Source organism: Mus pahari, chromosome 3 (assembly GCF_900095145.1).
Source record: "Mus pahari chromosome 3, PAHARI_EIJ_v1.1, whole genome shotgun sequence".
NCBI classification, from domain to species: Eukaryota; Metazoa; Chordata; class Mammalia; order Rodentia; family Muridae; genus Mus; species Mus pahari.
This window is the reverse complement of record NC_034592.1, coordinates 45726232-45742601: the sequence shown is the minus strand read 5'-3', so window position 1 is coordinate 45742601 and position 16370 is coordinate 45726232. Positions and strand designations below refer to the sequence as shown.

Here is a 16370-nt window from a genome sequence, read left to right as displayed (position 1 = left end):
GAAAATAGCAAGGTGGCTAACAGAACACCAGGCTCTTCCAATGGACTCAGTCATGATACGAGATCCTATTCAGGCAAAGGGTCAGTGCATGAATAGACAGGTGGACAGGAAGTGTGTGCTTATGGCCTGTCAAAGGTGGATGGGAAGTATGTGTCCATGGCCTGTCAAAGGCCATCACATCCCTCACTTCCTGTCTTCTCAACCCCAAAGATGAAGAAACAGAGAAGGGAAAACTTCAAGTTCAGAGCGAAAACCAAGTGTTCAAATAAAAATGTCCTTGTCTTTTGGAGTCAGAACAATCCCAGCCTTTAATTTTAAATGAAGGCTGCAATAGTAAGAGGAGCAGAAAAAAGTTTTTCAAAGAAGGAAAGAGGAGGAGGTCTTTGCATGTCTTCTTCTCTGCATGAGATTAAATATACCACCAACTCAGGACTCAGCTGTACAGATCTAAGAAAAACACTGATATCCATAAACTTTCTAATTTATAGTTATAAAGTCTTGTTTTGATGCAAACATGTGCTGTAGTACCCGAATTTTCAATGTAAAGTGGGGACCCAAACTTGGGACATCACATTTGCACAGTAAATGAGATCCATAGCCTCAGTTTCTGAGATTTCATTCTAAGAAGGAATTTCAAGGCTGTACTTTAAATGAAATATTGTATTCTGATAATAATGAGCCAGTTTAGATATGCGAAAGCAAATGACTGGGCTAGACATAGTGGTGCACCTGTAACTGCAGTGTTTGGAAGGCCAGGTCGCATCATCCATAGTGTCCAGCTAAAAATTCATTTCTGCCTACTGATTAGCCAGACCAATTATTTATGTTTAGATTTTATGAAGAGGGGAGGTTCTTCAACTTCTAAGAGAAATTTTGTTCTAATTACAAAAATAAAGAACACAACACTCTTCTCAAATTTCTGCTTAGCTCCTGTTTCTCACTGGAATTATGTTCTCAAGTCTTGATTTATAGACCAGGGTCATAGGAAGCTATTTCTGTGCTGAGGGAGAAATGAATTCACATGTGGGAGGAGGAGAGATCTAACATCATCAATAACTGTCTGGGGGAAAGAACAGAGCCTGGAGACAGTCAATATCCAGCCACCGCTGCTCTGTACTGCAGCATCTGAAACCAAGCAGAAGGGCTTCAGACTGTTTAAAGCCCCTAACTCATCCCACAGCCTCAAATCCACCCAGCCTCCTCCTCTCTTCCCACCCCTGCTTTCTACATAAATGCAGAGGATTTCCAAGCTACCAAAGGGGGTGGGGGTGGAGGTGGGGCATGGGAATGAACCAGAAGGGTTCTCTCAAGACAACATTCTTGAAAGACAGAGGGTGATCTGTAAAGCCCACTCAGGTGGCCAGACCCCTCCAAAGCACAGACACAAAGAATGTCTGGTCAAGAGTGTTTTAGACCTCTAGTGTGAATGTCCAGTTTACAACACGACAAAAGAGAGCTAAACAGCTTAATCTTTCCCCTTTACCATTCATGGTCATAAGTCATCATTGTTCCATAAGAAAGGCTTAGGGAAGATATGGAACCAACTGTAAATTATAATCTATAAAATTTTAAAGTCAGAGCTGCTAAGAGTGTCAGGTAAGGCACTTGATGTCTGCCTGATTCCCTGAGTTTGATTCCCAACACCTATGTGGTGGAAGGAGAGTCCTGAATTCCACTCATGCTGTGGGATGTGTACACACCCTCAAATATATGCGACAAAATGAATTTAAAAGTCATGGCTACCAAGCAGTCTCTCTTTAACCTTTCACAGGAATACCATTGGACTATGAAATTTTAAGGGTTTCAGGAAATCACAACTTCTGAGGCATATAACTATATTAAGTTTTATAAAAATGCAATCAATTAGAATATAGGTGATATGAAGGGGAAAGGAAGAACTGGGAAGGAGACTTGGGGAGGCCAAGGAGGATGGGAGGGTGCAGTGGAGATGTATTAACAATACAGAGGTTTGGAAAAGCTACATGAAAACCTACTATTTCATAACACACACACACACACACACACACACACACACACACACACGCACACACACACACACACACAGAGGATAATGCATCAGAAACCGGGGCTACCAAACACAAAGCCAGGTCCGGATGTGGGGTGCCTCTGTTGGAGGTCAGAGTGTCCTCGAGCACCCAGGACATGCTGGCTATGCTGCTGCTCTCGGCTCCCCAGCAGAACTTGATGGAAAGGCCCTGCTACTGAGATCCACACAACTTTAGTCATAGGACATGGAGAAACAAAGCTGGTAGTGACCTGGAAGCTTCCTCTATGCTGGCTAGCTTTCACAGTACCAGAGGTGATGCTCAGGCTGCTGGGGGAGCTGAGTGGGTATGCCATTAACAACCTGGGTACAACAATGACAGGCACAACAAGATACACCCATGGCTGTAATAGTGGCGGGAATGTTATGGAGCAGCCAACACTTTCTGGTAGAATAAATGTCTTGTACTGCAATTCTGGCCAAGACTGGGCACTCATAGGCCCCAGGGGTGAACCTAACTATTCTGACTGTGTTAAATGGACCTGTACAAATTGTCTTCTACAGATCAGCGAAGCTCTCTGACCTCACCAGAAGTGTCTTTGTCAAATGGATGGTGGGTAATGCAGAAACTTGCAAGTGGTCAATGTGCAGAGAAAAGGTGTCTATGGGGTGCTTGGCTACAAATGGGACATATATATCACACTGCCTCCCAGGGACCAGGGATCAGCACAGATCTCAGAGGGGACAGAAATACTTCAAGAGCCAGAGGTCAAGGAGGACCACGGCACAAGAGCACCTCCTGCACATGGCAGGCCTGTCGCACTCATGAACTCACAGAAGCTGTGGTTGCTTACAACCAGATCAAGCCAGTCAACTCTGCAGCATGGATGGTGGTGGCACTTGTTCCCATCCCTGGCTGAGGAGCGAAGGACAGCTGATGGTTTCTGGGGAAGGGAGAGTCATTTTTCTTTACAGGTTTGGCTCGTATCCCAATAGATTTATATGCATCGATAACATTCTCAAAAAATTAATAAAACATCATTTTAATAGGCAAATAAACACCATATAAAAATAGTGAATTTTAAGAACCATTTACTCAAAATTAAGAATGAAATCATCTGATGTTTTAAAATCTGTTCTGCAACACTTAAAACATAAATAAAATATAATTGATCACCTATCCAATTTCATCCACCTTATACAAGAAGTGAGCATGTGCTAACACTTGGAATTCCTGACAGCCTGAGTCTAATTAATTCGGCAGCCCAGTGCCATTCACCACGCCCTTCTGTCCCTGGAACTCCCCGGCTGCTTTCTAAATGGAGATGCTGAGGCAGTTTTTAGCAAGTAGACACCATAGTGACTATTGTCTATTTTACAGTGTGTCACACCAGGCCCTCAATTCCAGACTTCTAGTGGTCTCCCTTTTGATGCTAGCATTCGATGAGATGGGATCCAGGTGTGTACACATGCCACTTTCACTGAAAACCTGCCACCTCTCAGCTGAGAGCCTCAGCAGACACCGGTGGTCACCAAGGGCACGATGTTGTTTGTGCTTGAGCAGAATCACACAAGGTTTAACATAGGTTTATTCTGAATGGGCTGCTTTCTTTGGTAAACAGTGTGGGACTGTTTATAGCCTACCCAACAGCCATCTGACTGAGTAGTATTTTGTCACTGCAGAGAACAAGAGGCCCTCTACACTCTGTACCTCTTGTGTATCAGCTCTAGTGCCACACTTGGAAATGTAACTTGAATTTGTTGTGGCTCCAATAGCATTATTATTGATAATACAACTAAAGTTGGGATCAACCAGCAACTGACCTAGACTGCAGCAATGACCACAGGATCCTAAAACACTACTTATTGCTTGTTTTTCCATTTAGAAAAAAGGCTGGAAGGTGCATGATTTTAGTTCGATTATAAGCCACCAAACCATGCAAATCAAATGTTCTATCAAAGATAATGCTGGATGCTAACATTTCAATTGTGCAATATTAGATTTTCTGGTATGAAACTCTGGAGCCTGGGGCTTTTCGCCCTTCAGTGCTAGAGCACTTTTCTCCCTATTTAATTGAGGGGGGCACGAACCTGGGAGATCAGGCTGGTTTGTTAGTAAGTAGCTCCTGAAGCCCCGGGAGGACAGCGATAGGACAATCCAGACACATGGAGCTGGCGAAGGGTCAGGGCTTTCCTTCCCAGGCAGACCTGCCAGGTTCGTTGTCATGGCAAGCTGATTAGCTGCTGAAGATGTGCTAATGGACCCGCACTTTTAGGAAGATAATCACATGTTCAATTTTCCTATCCAAACACCCTTGGACTAGAGCAACGCTGAGCAGTCAGTTCTCCAAAGGGCTAAGGAAACATCTCAGCACACATCACTGTCTGCTCTGACTCTCAAACATAACAGCAACCAGCTTTTAGCTCCTGAGGATCAAAGTGAACCAGGTGAGGGTAACTAACATCTCTCTGAAAGAATCGAAGCCGTGAGCTGTACTACTTCAAGTGCTGGTTTCAAGGCTATTTTCCAGAATTTCTGAAGAATTCTGGTGTTTCCATGGGTTCCCGCATTGTGGCTGGAATCAATTAGTAAATGCAGCAGGAGCCTCTGCAGTTTCAGGTGGGCACCGTGATGGAGGCCAAGGGCGCAATGGCTTTCCTATATCTCATGTCCTAGATCCACTATAGGCACACAACACTCAACTGGGAAGTAGGAAATGGAGGTGGGGGCCTTAAGTCTTCCCTAACTACTTATTGGTGTCCCTGTGGAAAATACTATTATTATGGGAAAATGATATCTTAATGTTAGTCAGGTGTGCAATAATAATGAAAACCAAATTAAACCAAACTAGAGATCAAAGTCTACTGGGCAATGACATGACCATGAGCCCTAATATCTGCGGCTGCAACTCCCAATCTCGCAAGAGCAGTCCCATGGCTACTCTCTTCTCTACTGTATTACTAGAAACAAAACATTTTAAACTCAAGGATATGAGAAGCAAGGATGAAGCCTGGGCAGCCAGTGCAATCTGACGAACTGCACTCCCAAGGGATACAGTGTGTGCAGCCCTGGTAAGCACCGCGGGACCTGCAGGATTATACAGGGACTGCCCTGGTCGAGTGGAGCTTTCAAAGACAAGACATGCACGCTGATTTGTTGTGTCAGGCAACCTCCAGGTTTAGTGAGACACTGTCCTGAGAGTCAGGGAACATCAGATCTTCTCCTTCGGCTTCTGCACATACACAGTCAATTCCAGATAAACTGGGGATAAAAGTATGAAATGTAAAAGCCACGAAATCTTAGATGTACAGGAAACATCCTTTAAAGTCCCCTTGGGCTAGCCTGAAGGCTCCGGAGGAGAGGCACGTGCCACCAAACCTGTCACAGTCAGTTCCTGCAATGCAAAGAGCGGGAGGGAAGGCCTGAACTTTCTCCTCACTGGTGGGACAGCTATGCTTGGACACTGCACACATTTACCATTCCCACACATGACATAAACGCCCAAATGTAGAAACGTGCCTTTCTAGAGTCACACACATGTGAAACAGAAGACACTTTAAAAAATGCTCATTGTTATAAAAGATTTTGGTTCTGGAAGTTATCATGTTAAGTAAAATAAGGCAGATGAAAAAAGACAAATATACCATGCTATCACTTACACATTAAAGCTAAGGTTTATCCAAAAGTAGGGAAAGGTGTGGGGCCCTGTACCACACAGGGCAGTATACAGATGTGGAGTAAGAGGGCAGATGACTGGCTGACAGGAACTAATTCTGGATCTAGATGGCTAATAGATAAGATGTTCAATATCTCCCAAAATAAATGGTGTGCCTAAGGTAAGAGATACCTTTGGTGTGTTTATTACCAAAACATCAAACATAATATAATGCATGATATATATTATATGGTAAAGATAAATTTAAAAGGAACGTTCATTTTAGTTTAAAAATGTTCACTTTTTACTACTTATAAACTTCAACAGAGAAGAGCCCAACAGCTTAATAGTGTGATACAGCAGTATAAAAAATAAATTAATAGGGATCAGTGTGGACATATCTCAGGGAGAAAAGGCAAACTGCACAACGACATAGAATATACTGTTTGTGTATATAAGTTATTTAGTCAGTTTTATGTGTAGGGTGTTTTGGCTGCATGCATGTTTAGGTATCACATGAGTGTCTGGTGCCTGAAGAGGCCAGAAGACTATGTTTTGGATTGCAAGGAACTGAAGGTACAAAGGTTGTGGGTCACCTGTGTGTGCTAGGAATCAAACCAGGGCCCCTTGAAAGAGCAGCCAATACTCTTAACCACTGAGCCATTTCTTCAACCCCACAAATGTGCATGTTTAAAAAGCAACAGAGAATGCTATCCACATGAATGATGCATACTTAGTGAAAAAGCACACGAAGTACATGAGAAGACGGTATCAGGGGCCAGCGAGGCTAGCTAGGGCAGAGAGAGTAAGGCAAGGGACAATTTAATCTTGTGTTTAATATTTTTCTTTATAGAAAAAATTAAAGTCAATATAAACTTTTTTTAGTAATTTTGAATTCTGGGTATAAATATTCACAATTGCCACGTCTCTAGATTTGGTATTTTTAGTATTTCTTAAATATTACAAACACTTTAAAAATATATACAGATAATTTTTTTAAAAACCTAATGACTCAGAGGCAAGGCTAACCATATAATTATTAGTTTGGTTCAATAACCCATTAATGGTAAATAATTTACAACTAGTAATTATCGACTATAAACTACGAAAACTGCAGAAATGAAATAATGTTACCTGAATTAAAAGTTTCTCGAATTAGGTAATGGCATGGAACCCACATTTTACATGCATGGGCTTCTGAAGTTTTAAAAGGTATTTTACTCTTCATTAATTAGAAAAAATTAATGCAGCCAGGCTGTTTTCATAACCAAGGACATTAGAATAATCTAGAATGCTGCTGCTGACTATAAGCAGTCTGTGTATGTGTCCTCACAGCTATGTAACTCACTTAACATGTGTAAATGCTCAGTCTAAGAAACAGTGAATTCATTTCAGAATAGTTAAACACTCTAATTAGAATGTTGTGCAGTATAATGTTCTAGATTCATAACACATTTTATTTCTCATGAAAACTATTTAGCTAATGATTCCGATATTACTTGGTTGTTTGCTTAGTTAAAATAAGTGTCTAGGAATACTGTCGCATGTCCTTGGGCTTGTGCCCCACAGAGTCTAAATCAAATGTGTGCACCTGCCATCACAGATAAAATCCACTTTCGGACTGAATGGCATGAGAAGCAGGAATTAAAAGTGCGTTCGGGAAACATGGTGATGCACTAACTATGCTAAAACTGGCTTCTGAAGAGCTGAGGCCAGCACATTCATTTCTACTTTCCCACGGGGAACTCTCATGGCTTATGACAGGAGTTCAGTCATAACAGTGCAGTGTTAGTAAGTTTCTCTTAATAGTTTACTTGATAAATATTGTAGAAATCCTAAAGATTATTTCTGAATTACATTCAAATATTAAAGTTTTTTTTTTTTTCATTTAGTCTGATTAGATATGAAGTCAGGGAGCTTTGACCTTTGACCATTAAGGGAGGCACTAGTGACCAAAACCAATAGGACATAGGGCATTAACGAGCATAGCAGCTCTGAAATAGCTAGACCTACTATGCACAAATGCAAAGCTCCACAATAAAGGATGACTGCAGTGACAGAGCAGGAGAGAGACTGCAGTCAAGCAGGAGGATAGACGGACAGGACCAAAAGAATCTCCCCAGGGCTCACCAGGACCCCTAACTCAAGAAGAATGGAAGCAAACACTTTGGGCTTTCCCCTAAAAGTCAGAGGCACCACTCTCACAATGGCCAATAATGACTGACTGTCAAGGAGAACATGGCATGTCCACATAATACAATATTATTCAGAAATAAAAAGGCATGCTATGTAGAAAATAAACAAATCTTGAATGCACAAAGTAAAAAGATATCAGATATAAAGGACTAAATATATATATCAATATATCACCGTGTGTGTGTGTGTGTGTGTGTGTGTGTGTGTGTGTGCGTGCGTGCGTGCATGAGTCTCAGTGTCTCTCTCCTCTCTCTCTCTCTCTCTCTAATCCAGCATGGAGTCACAGACACAGAAAGTAGCCAGAGATGGACAAGAAAGCTAATGAGGTACACCTTTATCAATGTACTAAAACCCACTGATATCTGGCTTTGAAAATTAGAATTTGTAGTCTATATGAAATTGTCTATCAAATATCTTTCTTTAGTGGTAATTAAGTAATAAATGTCATGGAACAAACCATTTTATCAAAGACTCTTTATTTTACAAAAGGCATTATTTGAGGCAGTTTATTTTATAGTAATTTAAAAAATATTCACTGAATAAAGATCTGAATCATGAATAAACCTTTTCTGCTACTGTCAGTCCCAAAACATTTTCAGAATTTTTAATTGTATCACCAGAAGCCTGACAGGCACCAGATGACCCCATACAAAGTAAAACCATGAAACTCTTCCAAGTGCCCCAGTGGCCTTGGGTAAACTCTTTTCTTTAAAAACTAACAGTTCTTTTTCTAAGTGGCATAAGAAGATTGGCTGTCAAGGCTGCATGACCTTTTGTGAAACAACGAGGAGTTCTACTTGACCGGGGCTTTAAACTAAGCTGAGAGAAAGAATCTTGGGGCGAGTGTGATGTTATTATATCCACACTGCTACCCTGCCCACTTCTCCTTTGTGCAGTTATAAGGACACAGTTGTTCTGTCTCGAACCTTTAAGATGGCAGCAGCAGCAGCCAGTAAAGAACATTGTGCTTCCAAACACGATGAAGTGCATTTGAACATCACACGTGAAAATAAAAATCAAGTCTGCAACTATCAGCCTTTAAAAAACTTTAGCATTGATGTAAAATGAATACTTTCTTTATAAATTAAAATGTTTACAAGATAAAGTATGAGAGAGATCTCTAGCTTGCAAAGACATACACTTTCACCATCTAAAACTCATCTAGAAGTAACTGAGAAGTAAGGGACAGCAGTTACAGCGAAATTCGGGGCAGAATAGGTTCTTGAGCTTCTTACCTCCCTTCAAATTCTGTACTAAAACTTAAGGGTCTCAAGACTCCTAAGCCTCATTGTCCAGTCACTGAGCACTGCCCTAACTGCGTTTTCTATTCTTGCCAGGTTCTATGACCCAGCAAGATGAACAGCCTCTGTAATTTCCTTGCTTGAATGAGATGTGAACATAGGCCATACCTCGTGCACCCAAAGACTGAGCTGTCAGCTGGGACTATTTCCCCCAGGCCACCTCTTAGCTGTGCACCTGCCATGAGAAGGCTGCAGGAATCTCCAACTGCTGCCAAATGAGCAGCCCTGGGCTCTGAGCTACTGCTTCCCTGGCATATTTTGGACAAGTTGTTGAGCTAATAAGCCTGGCACGTTAGAGTCCAACTTAGGGAACAAGGTGAAAGGCCACTCATGGGGAATTACTTTCATTTAAAGAACAATTTGAACAGAAAGAAATGCAGCAAGCTTTTAAAAGTAGTTGTCTCATTTGGGGGAGGATGATGAAAACGCCCTGTGGACTGCAGAGGCGACCATACACTTCTGGGTTAGTTAGAAACCAGAAAACTGTACTACAAAGGAGTGGATTTGCTACCATTTATATACAATACACCTGACTCTTAAATAGAATAGTTATCTCTGTGGCAGAATTATGGATTTTTCTCTTCATTTTTAACTTGTACTTTACAACTTTTCTAAGGTGACCATTATTTAACTGCAGTCAATAGCATAGAGACTGAGAATATGGTCTTGGTTACCCTCGTCCCTCCACCCTTCCCATGCTCCTGGGGACAAAGGAGGGAGGTTCCATGGTGATCCGGCGGCTTTGCTGTGGTGAGCACTAGGTCTTTCTGCTGTTACCTTGTTGGGTTAACCGAAGCTCAGCTAACTGTTCCCGGTCAGAACCGCAGTGTGCGAGTGCAGTGCGAGTGCCTGAGTCAGAGCTCACTGTGGTCATCAAAATCTGCAAGTGAAGTTTCAGGGTAGTACAGTGTAGTGTTTCCTAGAAGCCATCTTTGTCATTTAATGTGCATATAACACACCTGTGCAGGCATCTGCAACACAGGACACCTCACGTCTCAGCATCTCTCGCCCCACATGACTCTCAAAACCTATGCAGACAGAAACAGTCACAGCAGGCTGCCTGCCCAGCCGACCTGAAAGCAATTCATCTACCTACATGTGCTAAATATCACCCTGAGCCACGCTACAAGTCAGGATTGGGCCCCAGGGGAATTACTTTTAGCCGAAGTGCCATTTCATCTATCTATATTCCATTTAGCAACGAGAAACGGATCTATGAGCTTGTTTCCACAATTCGTTGGCAGAGACCACCGAGGGCCCAACAGTTCTCTATCCGTGATAGCACGGGAGAAAGCACTGTAGCCTTGGCGCCCGGGACGGAGGATCCTGCCGAGCAGCCTGGTGCATTTGCATCTTGTACACGCCAACACCAAGACATTCATTAGTGATGTTTGTTTCCCCCGGTGCACACTCCCATGCTTCTGTCTCCAGCATGGCTGCTATGATGCTCAGAGCAAAACAGGGTCGACCTCGGCAATGCAAAGCATGCTACAGATACATTTTCTTGTTCTATTTTAATCTTGGCTCCATCTCATCTTTCTAAATTTTACCTCCCCTTTCCCCTAATCCTCACACTTTATTTTTAGTTTCTGTATTTTGAAAGATGTTTTAAATGCACTTGGATGAGATGAAATAATAACACTGCACTTACTTATCAGGGCTTTTCAAGGTTTAGTGAACAGGTTTAGTAGCACACATCATCTTTGGGTACAGATACCACCACGTCCACATCAGGAGCAGTATAAATTCACCAATATGGCTAGCTTGTATGTTAGAATGCAAGAAAATAAAACAAATAGAAAGTCATATAAAATTAGCTTTCCATTGCCTTGTTTGGGTCACTTCTGGGGTGATTAGCAGAAAGTCTGACCTTTCATTTGAAACTGTTTTCAAGTCCTCAGTGGGGCACACTGACGCTCAAGTGCAATGGAACCAATGTTCAGTGTTAAAACTGCAGTGTGAGTGCCTGAGTCAGACAGAGCTCACTGTGTCATGGAGGTCATTCAGAGTGAGGACAGCTATGGCAAACACTGGGGCAACCACAAAGTCAATAAAATACACTTTTGATTTGATGCATCTTAGTAGACAAAAAGTTAGATAGTCTTACAAAGTACTGCACTCTCACTGACAAAAACCTTAAGGAAGATAACTGGGTATAAAACATCCATTTTTCTGACTAAATGCATTTCACACGAAAATGGGAAAAACACCCACGAGGCTGCTTCCTGGTTCTGAGCAGGGGTTCTATTTCAGAGTCTGTTGAACGAATCAAGAGGGTGACAGAAAAGGGGATCTTGATCTCAGAGCAAATTTCTATTTATATCTTTACATTCTGGTTCCAAAGCAGACAGCAAGGGGCTGGAAGGCATGCAGGGGCAGTGTCTCTAATATGACAACAGAACCCTGCTACTCACTTTCCTAACATCGTCTTTGGACGGTGTGCAATGATGCTGGCCTCAGAGCTGAGCAACTGCGCCTACTGCATTTGTAAGTTGTGCAGAAGGCAAAGACTAAGATCAGCAAGGGAAGAACTCGCCAAGTACCCTGATGAACTCAAAAGCTGCTGCTCCTTGGGAAGGCCCATTGTGCATTAGTGAGCATCTTTGTGGGAGCTGGGCTGCTTAGTCACGCAGTGCGCAGTGACTGGGCTTCACAGCCGCAGTGAGATAACACAGGCACAGAGAAGTAACGTTCCCCAAGGCACTTGAGAATGGCCATGGAAAGAAGTTAGCATTTAGTTGAGGTATGAGGAACACAAGGTGGTCTGACCTAAGATGAGACTGGAGTGAGTTCATGGGATAAGGAATCTTGTCTCAAGTTTTAACTCTAAAGATCTTGTAACACATTTCTGTCTGGCTGCCTCGATTCTCCTCACTCTGCTCTACATTCCCCATGATAGCATTGTATGGATGTCCTAATGAGGTTGCCCACAACCAAGGGCCAGCATTGCCTCTGTGAATGAATGAGGCCCTAGCAAGGTGCTGGCCTGATATCAGTACCAAGAATGGGTTATATCTAACTGAGTCATTGGCCAAAGGGCTTCCCTAGGAACCCCCAAACATCCAAGGCTATGGCCAGATCTCTAAAAATGGATGATAAGGCACCATTACTAAGGACAATATCTACACAACTCATGGAAAAATGGAAAAGTCGGACTGATGTCTACCTAGAGCTTTTATCAGTATGGACCTGTATTCATGGTACTGGAAGGTACTCTGAACACTACTAAAGGAGGCAAGTAAACACCAACCCAGCTACAAATCCACTGGTCTACAGGAGTGGCCTCATAGTGGGATAAAGCTGTGGGAGGCATCTGATTTAAGTCCCAGTCCGTGAGATGGAATCTGTATCCAACACTGCCTGGGTAGCCTAGAACCTGGGAATAGCCAGACCAGAGACCTGGGGGAAAACCAAATACTTTTCTGCTAAAGGAATGTAGCAGCAAAGTGACTTCTAACAACATTCTGTTATACTTATATTCTGCTATACTTATAGATCAGCCATCATCAGAGAAGCTTCCTCTTGTACCAGAGACCCCCAAGCCAAACAATAAGCAGACTCAGTCCCATAAAGGATGTTCCCATCAAATCCCTCTTCTTGGGGTTAAGGGGACTCTGTGGAAGAGGAGGTGGAAGAGTGTAAGAGCCAGAGCGGATGGAGGACACCAAGAATCAAGGCCTTCTAGTTACAAAAGGGCTAGTGGACATGCGAACTCAATGAAGCCACACGCACAGGGCCCTCATGGGTCTGCTCCAGACGGGGTCCTAGAGCTGAAAGAAGTGGAGACAAGTCCCCATCTCTAACCCAGAAACGATCTCCAACTGATAACCACTTGCAAAAAAGAACTTAGTTTTCCCCAAGAGAGTTTCATTGGGGAAACAAACCACTCATAGGAGTAGACGGCTAATACAAAATGAGCTCAGTGACATCGTTGGAGGTTCTTTGTCTCACAAAGGTAAGTCTGGGCTAAAAAACAAAATCATCTTACAGGACAGACAGACAGACAGACAGACAGACAGACAGACAGACATAGACACACAGACACACACACGATGAGTTTTCTGTGTCTCCTTGGCCCCTTTTCTTGTTGACTGTTTTGCCATATTCCAATCAAAAGTCTGCTTTGAAAACATGCTCATGCTGATATACATAGATCATTTTAATTATTCTAGACTACCTATTTATAGCTCACTTCCTACTTCTATCCTGATGGACAACTAAGTCCTTCTAATTGTTCTTCTTTTGCCAACAATGTTTCTACTCTCCCACCATGTACACCTCTCAAAATTGCTTCATCGGCTTCCAGTTTGGAGAGTTGCAAACTGGACTATGCCTATTGAGTTTTCCCCCAGGAAATATCTCAATGAAAACTTTTACCAAACAAATGAGAGCACTGTAACACAGGTTAGCATATAAAACTGCCCAGCCCACCGCATCCCTGCACAATGATGTATTCTCGTGTCTGTGCCACTCTCATGCTCGGGAACCTCTCACTATGAAGGGGCCATCACAAGGGGATGTTTCTGTGAAAAGGCATGCACTGAAAAAAATTTGTGTTTTACAAAATCTGGCTGTGAGCTCATCTCTAGAGGTGACACTTCCAAAGATGGAGATTCCTGAATAGTGTAGACAGTTACAATAGGATTCTAAATCCATACACTTTATGAGTATGGTATTTGCCTTGTGTGTAACCCTTTGAAGGATACAACTTAATGAGATAATTAAATTCGAATGTGCCAACTTATACATGCCCAGGCCTTCATTCCTTGGTCCCTGCATGGAAATTAAGCAGAACTCCAGCCTTGGGGTCTAGTAACTCCCCAGCCTCGGGCATAGGCAGCTCAAAGCTTAGTGCTTTCTCTACCCCACCCTCTACTTTTTTTTTTTCCATTTTCTTTAAATATCAACTTATATAATTGATATGGGAATTATTTCTAGAAGTTTAATAGGATAAATCTGATTTTTCTGAGTCAGCTATTGCCAGGGACAGGTGTCCTTCCCAGTCCTTCACATGGGGGACTAATTTTCTTACGAATATATAATTCTATTTTTCTATTCATTTGGCCTGTCCTTATTGAAACCACAAATCACATCACATTCCTGGATCTGCAGATTTATTATTTTAATGCTAAGACTACCTTTAAAAAACTATTGAGTAAAATTACAGATAATTTTTTTCTTTTACAATGTTCCTTTCTTTGGTAAATTATTTCATTGGTTACCAAAAGGTGTAATTCAAGATTTATATTACACCTTGCGTAAGTATTTTATTAGTATAAAAGAGTGTTTAGGCCAACAAGATGGGCTCAGTGGGTAAAGATACACATCACCATGCCTGATGACCTGAATTTGGGCCCTGGGGCACACACAGCAGAAGGGACAAGCCATCTCCTGCAATCTCCTGCAGGCTGTTCTGACTCCCATGTGTGCAGCATGGTATGAACACTTGCAGAACTAACACACAAAATAAACAAACTTTTAGAAGGGGAAAAAAGACTTCCCAGACGTTTAAAAGGCTACCACTGCTGCACCTTTAAGCAGTTCCATTGGCTTCAGTTACATGCTTTATGTCTTAAACTCTCAAATGCACGCTCCTGTCAGCATACATACCTGAGGCTGACACATGCATGTCAAACAAATCTAAGAGTTTCAAAACCATATGAAGCACTAACTAGAAACAAGAAGCTGCAAGCAGCATCTTATTGAGCAAAAGGATGCCGTCTGCAGTGAGCTACAGAAGAAACTGCGGCCAATAATTTAGTAGTAGAAATAACTGATGAGACTGGGGTGCAATGTGTAGGTCACACAACCAAGTTTAAAAATGGGAATGATAAAAATAATGTCTGCTTATAGCAACTTGTAATTTTCAAGTAGAACTACAGGTAAGCAGTGATTAACACGTGGAGTGTATGGTAATAATTTATACAGCAGTGATCTGTTTAAATAGTGGAAGAGGTCACTTAAATAAAAACAGAAATTGTTATTAAATGGGTTTCTCCAATTAAATGCTCATTTTGTAACTACTATATTTGACTACCTCCGTCTGTACTTACCATATTTCAACGCTTTGGATTATTTCACAGAGTAATTGATGTATATAGCAGTTTCACAGATTTTACAAAAACTGAAAGTAAACTGAAGGCATTTCTAAAGGCCAACTAAACCATACCACTCAGAAATATTTCTGAGTTTGAAACGTCTACCACATGTTGCCCAAGCACCAGCCAACTTGCTTTACCAAACAGGTAGCCATTAACGGGGGCGTGTCCAGCAGTAGTATGCATGCAAGGTGTTTCAGAAGGCTTACCAAGGCTGTGACAAACACTTCAGCACAGGACCGAAGGATAATCAATGCTGTCAGCAGCTTCTCACAAGGCGAGTAAATACACATTTTTGGTGTCAAATTCAGAATGGAGGTTAACAGGAACAGCATGCTACAGGACCAGTCGCCCCAGCCCTGCTCACTTACTAAGACATGTAATTTGGGGGCGTAAAAATAGAGCCGCGAGAGCGCGGGCCCTGTACCTGGTGCTGGCGATGCTTGGCGATTCTGCTCCAAGCCTACATCTTTCTAGCTGACTGGCAACAATCTGTCTTTCCACTTCCAGTTCTCGGGTGAGTCGTTGAAACTGAAGCTCCTGTGAGTCAAGGAAATAAGAGGCATATAAGGCGACCAGGTTGGCTGCTCAGGTAGAGAAGAATCAAGGTTTGTCACAGGAAACACAGGAAACATACCCATCACATAAAGCTACAGTGAGGCATTGTGCAGTTTGGGTTCTAGGGTATGAACACTCAGCTATCAACTAACGTTTGGAATGAAGACATGCAGATGCTTCTATGCCCTTTGGTCTTTAGTTCTACTGAAGGTTTGAAACAGGACTTTTGCAGAGCACGCCATTAAACTAAAGGTGTGCAGATGTTTACATGCAAACCAACCATCCCTGAGCTCTTCCTCCCCAATGCCTGATGTCTTTATCTCTCCTTCTGGGCCACAGGTCAGGACATGATGGGAATCATGGTACCATGTCTGATACAAGTCACTGCACTGAGGCTATATTCCAACTCCATGGTAAGTGACTGGATATATTTACTCTACAACATAACCAAAACAGTTTGTTCTATTCACAATGTACTTATGCTGCTACTTCACAGAGGGTTACAAATAAACAAAAAGAATATGCCATATCATGGACACTGAACTTGTTCTAAGAA

At 42.3% G+C, this 16370-nt stretch overlaps 1 protein-coding gene across 25 annotated transcripts in view; it reads right to left on the bottom strand.

Moving 5' to 3' along the window:
* The window catches only part of Pkp4 (plakophilin 4), a 214090-nt gene that overhangs the window by 76933 nt on the left and 120787 nt on the right, over nt 1-16370 (bottom strand). For 22 of the 25 annotated variants that reach the window (XM_029537132.1, XM_029537135.1, XM_029537139.1 and 19 more), the window contains one exon: nt 15684-15796. The exons of the other annotated variants lie outside the window; for them this stretch is intronic. Coding sequence is in view for 11 of the 22 variants with exons in the window: in XM_021195141.2 (XP_021050800.1) it covers nt 15684-15796 (113 nt within the window). In the remaining 11 variants the exon portion in view is untranslated. The remainder of the gene's footprint in view (nt 1-15683; nt 15797-16370) is intronic. 25 annotated transcript variants of the gene reach the window in all.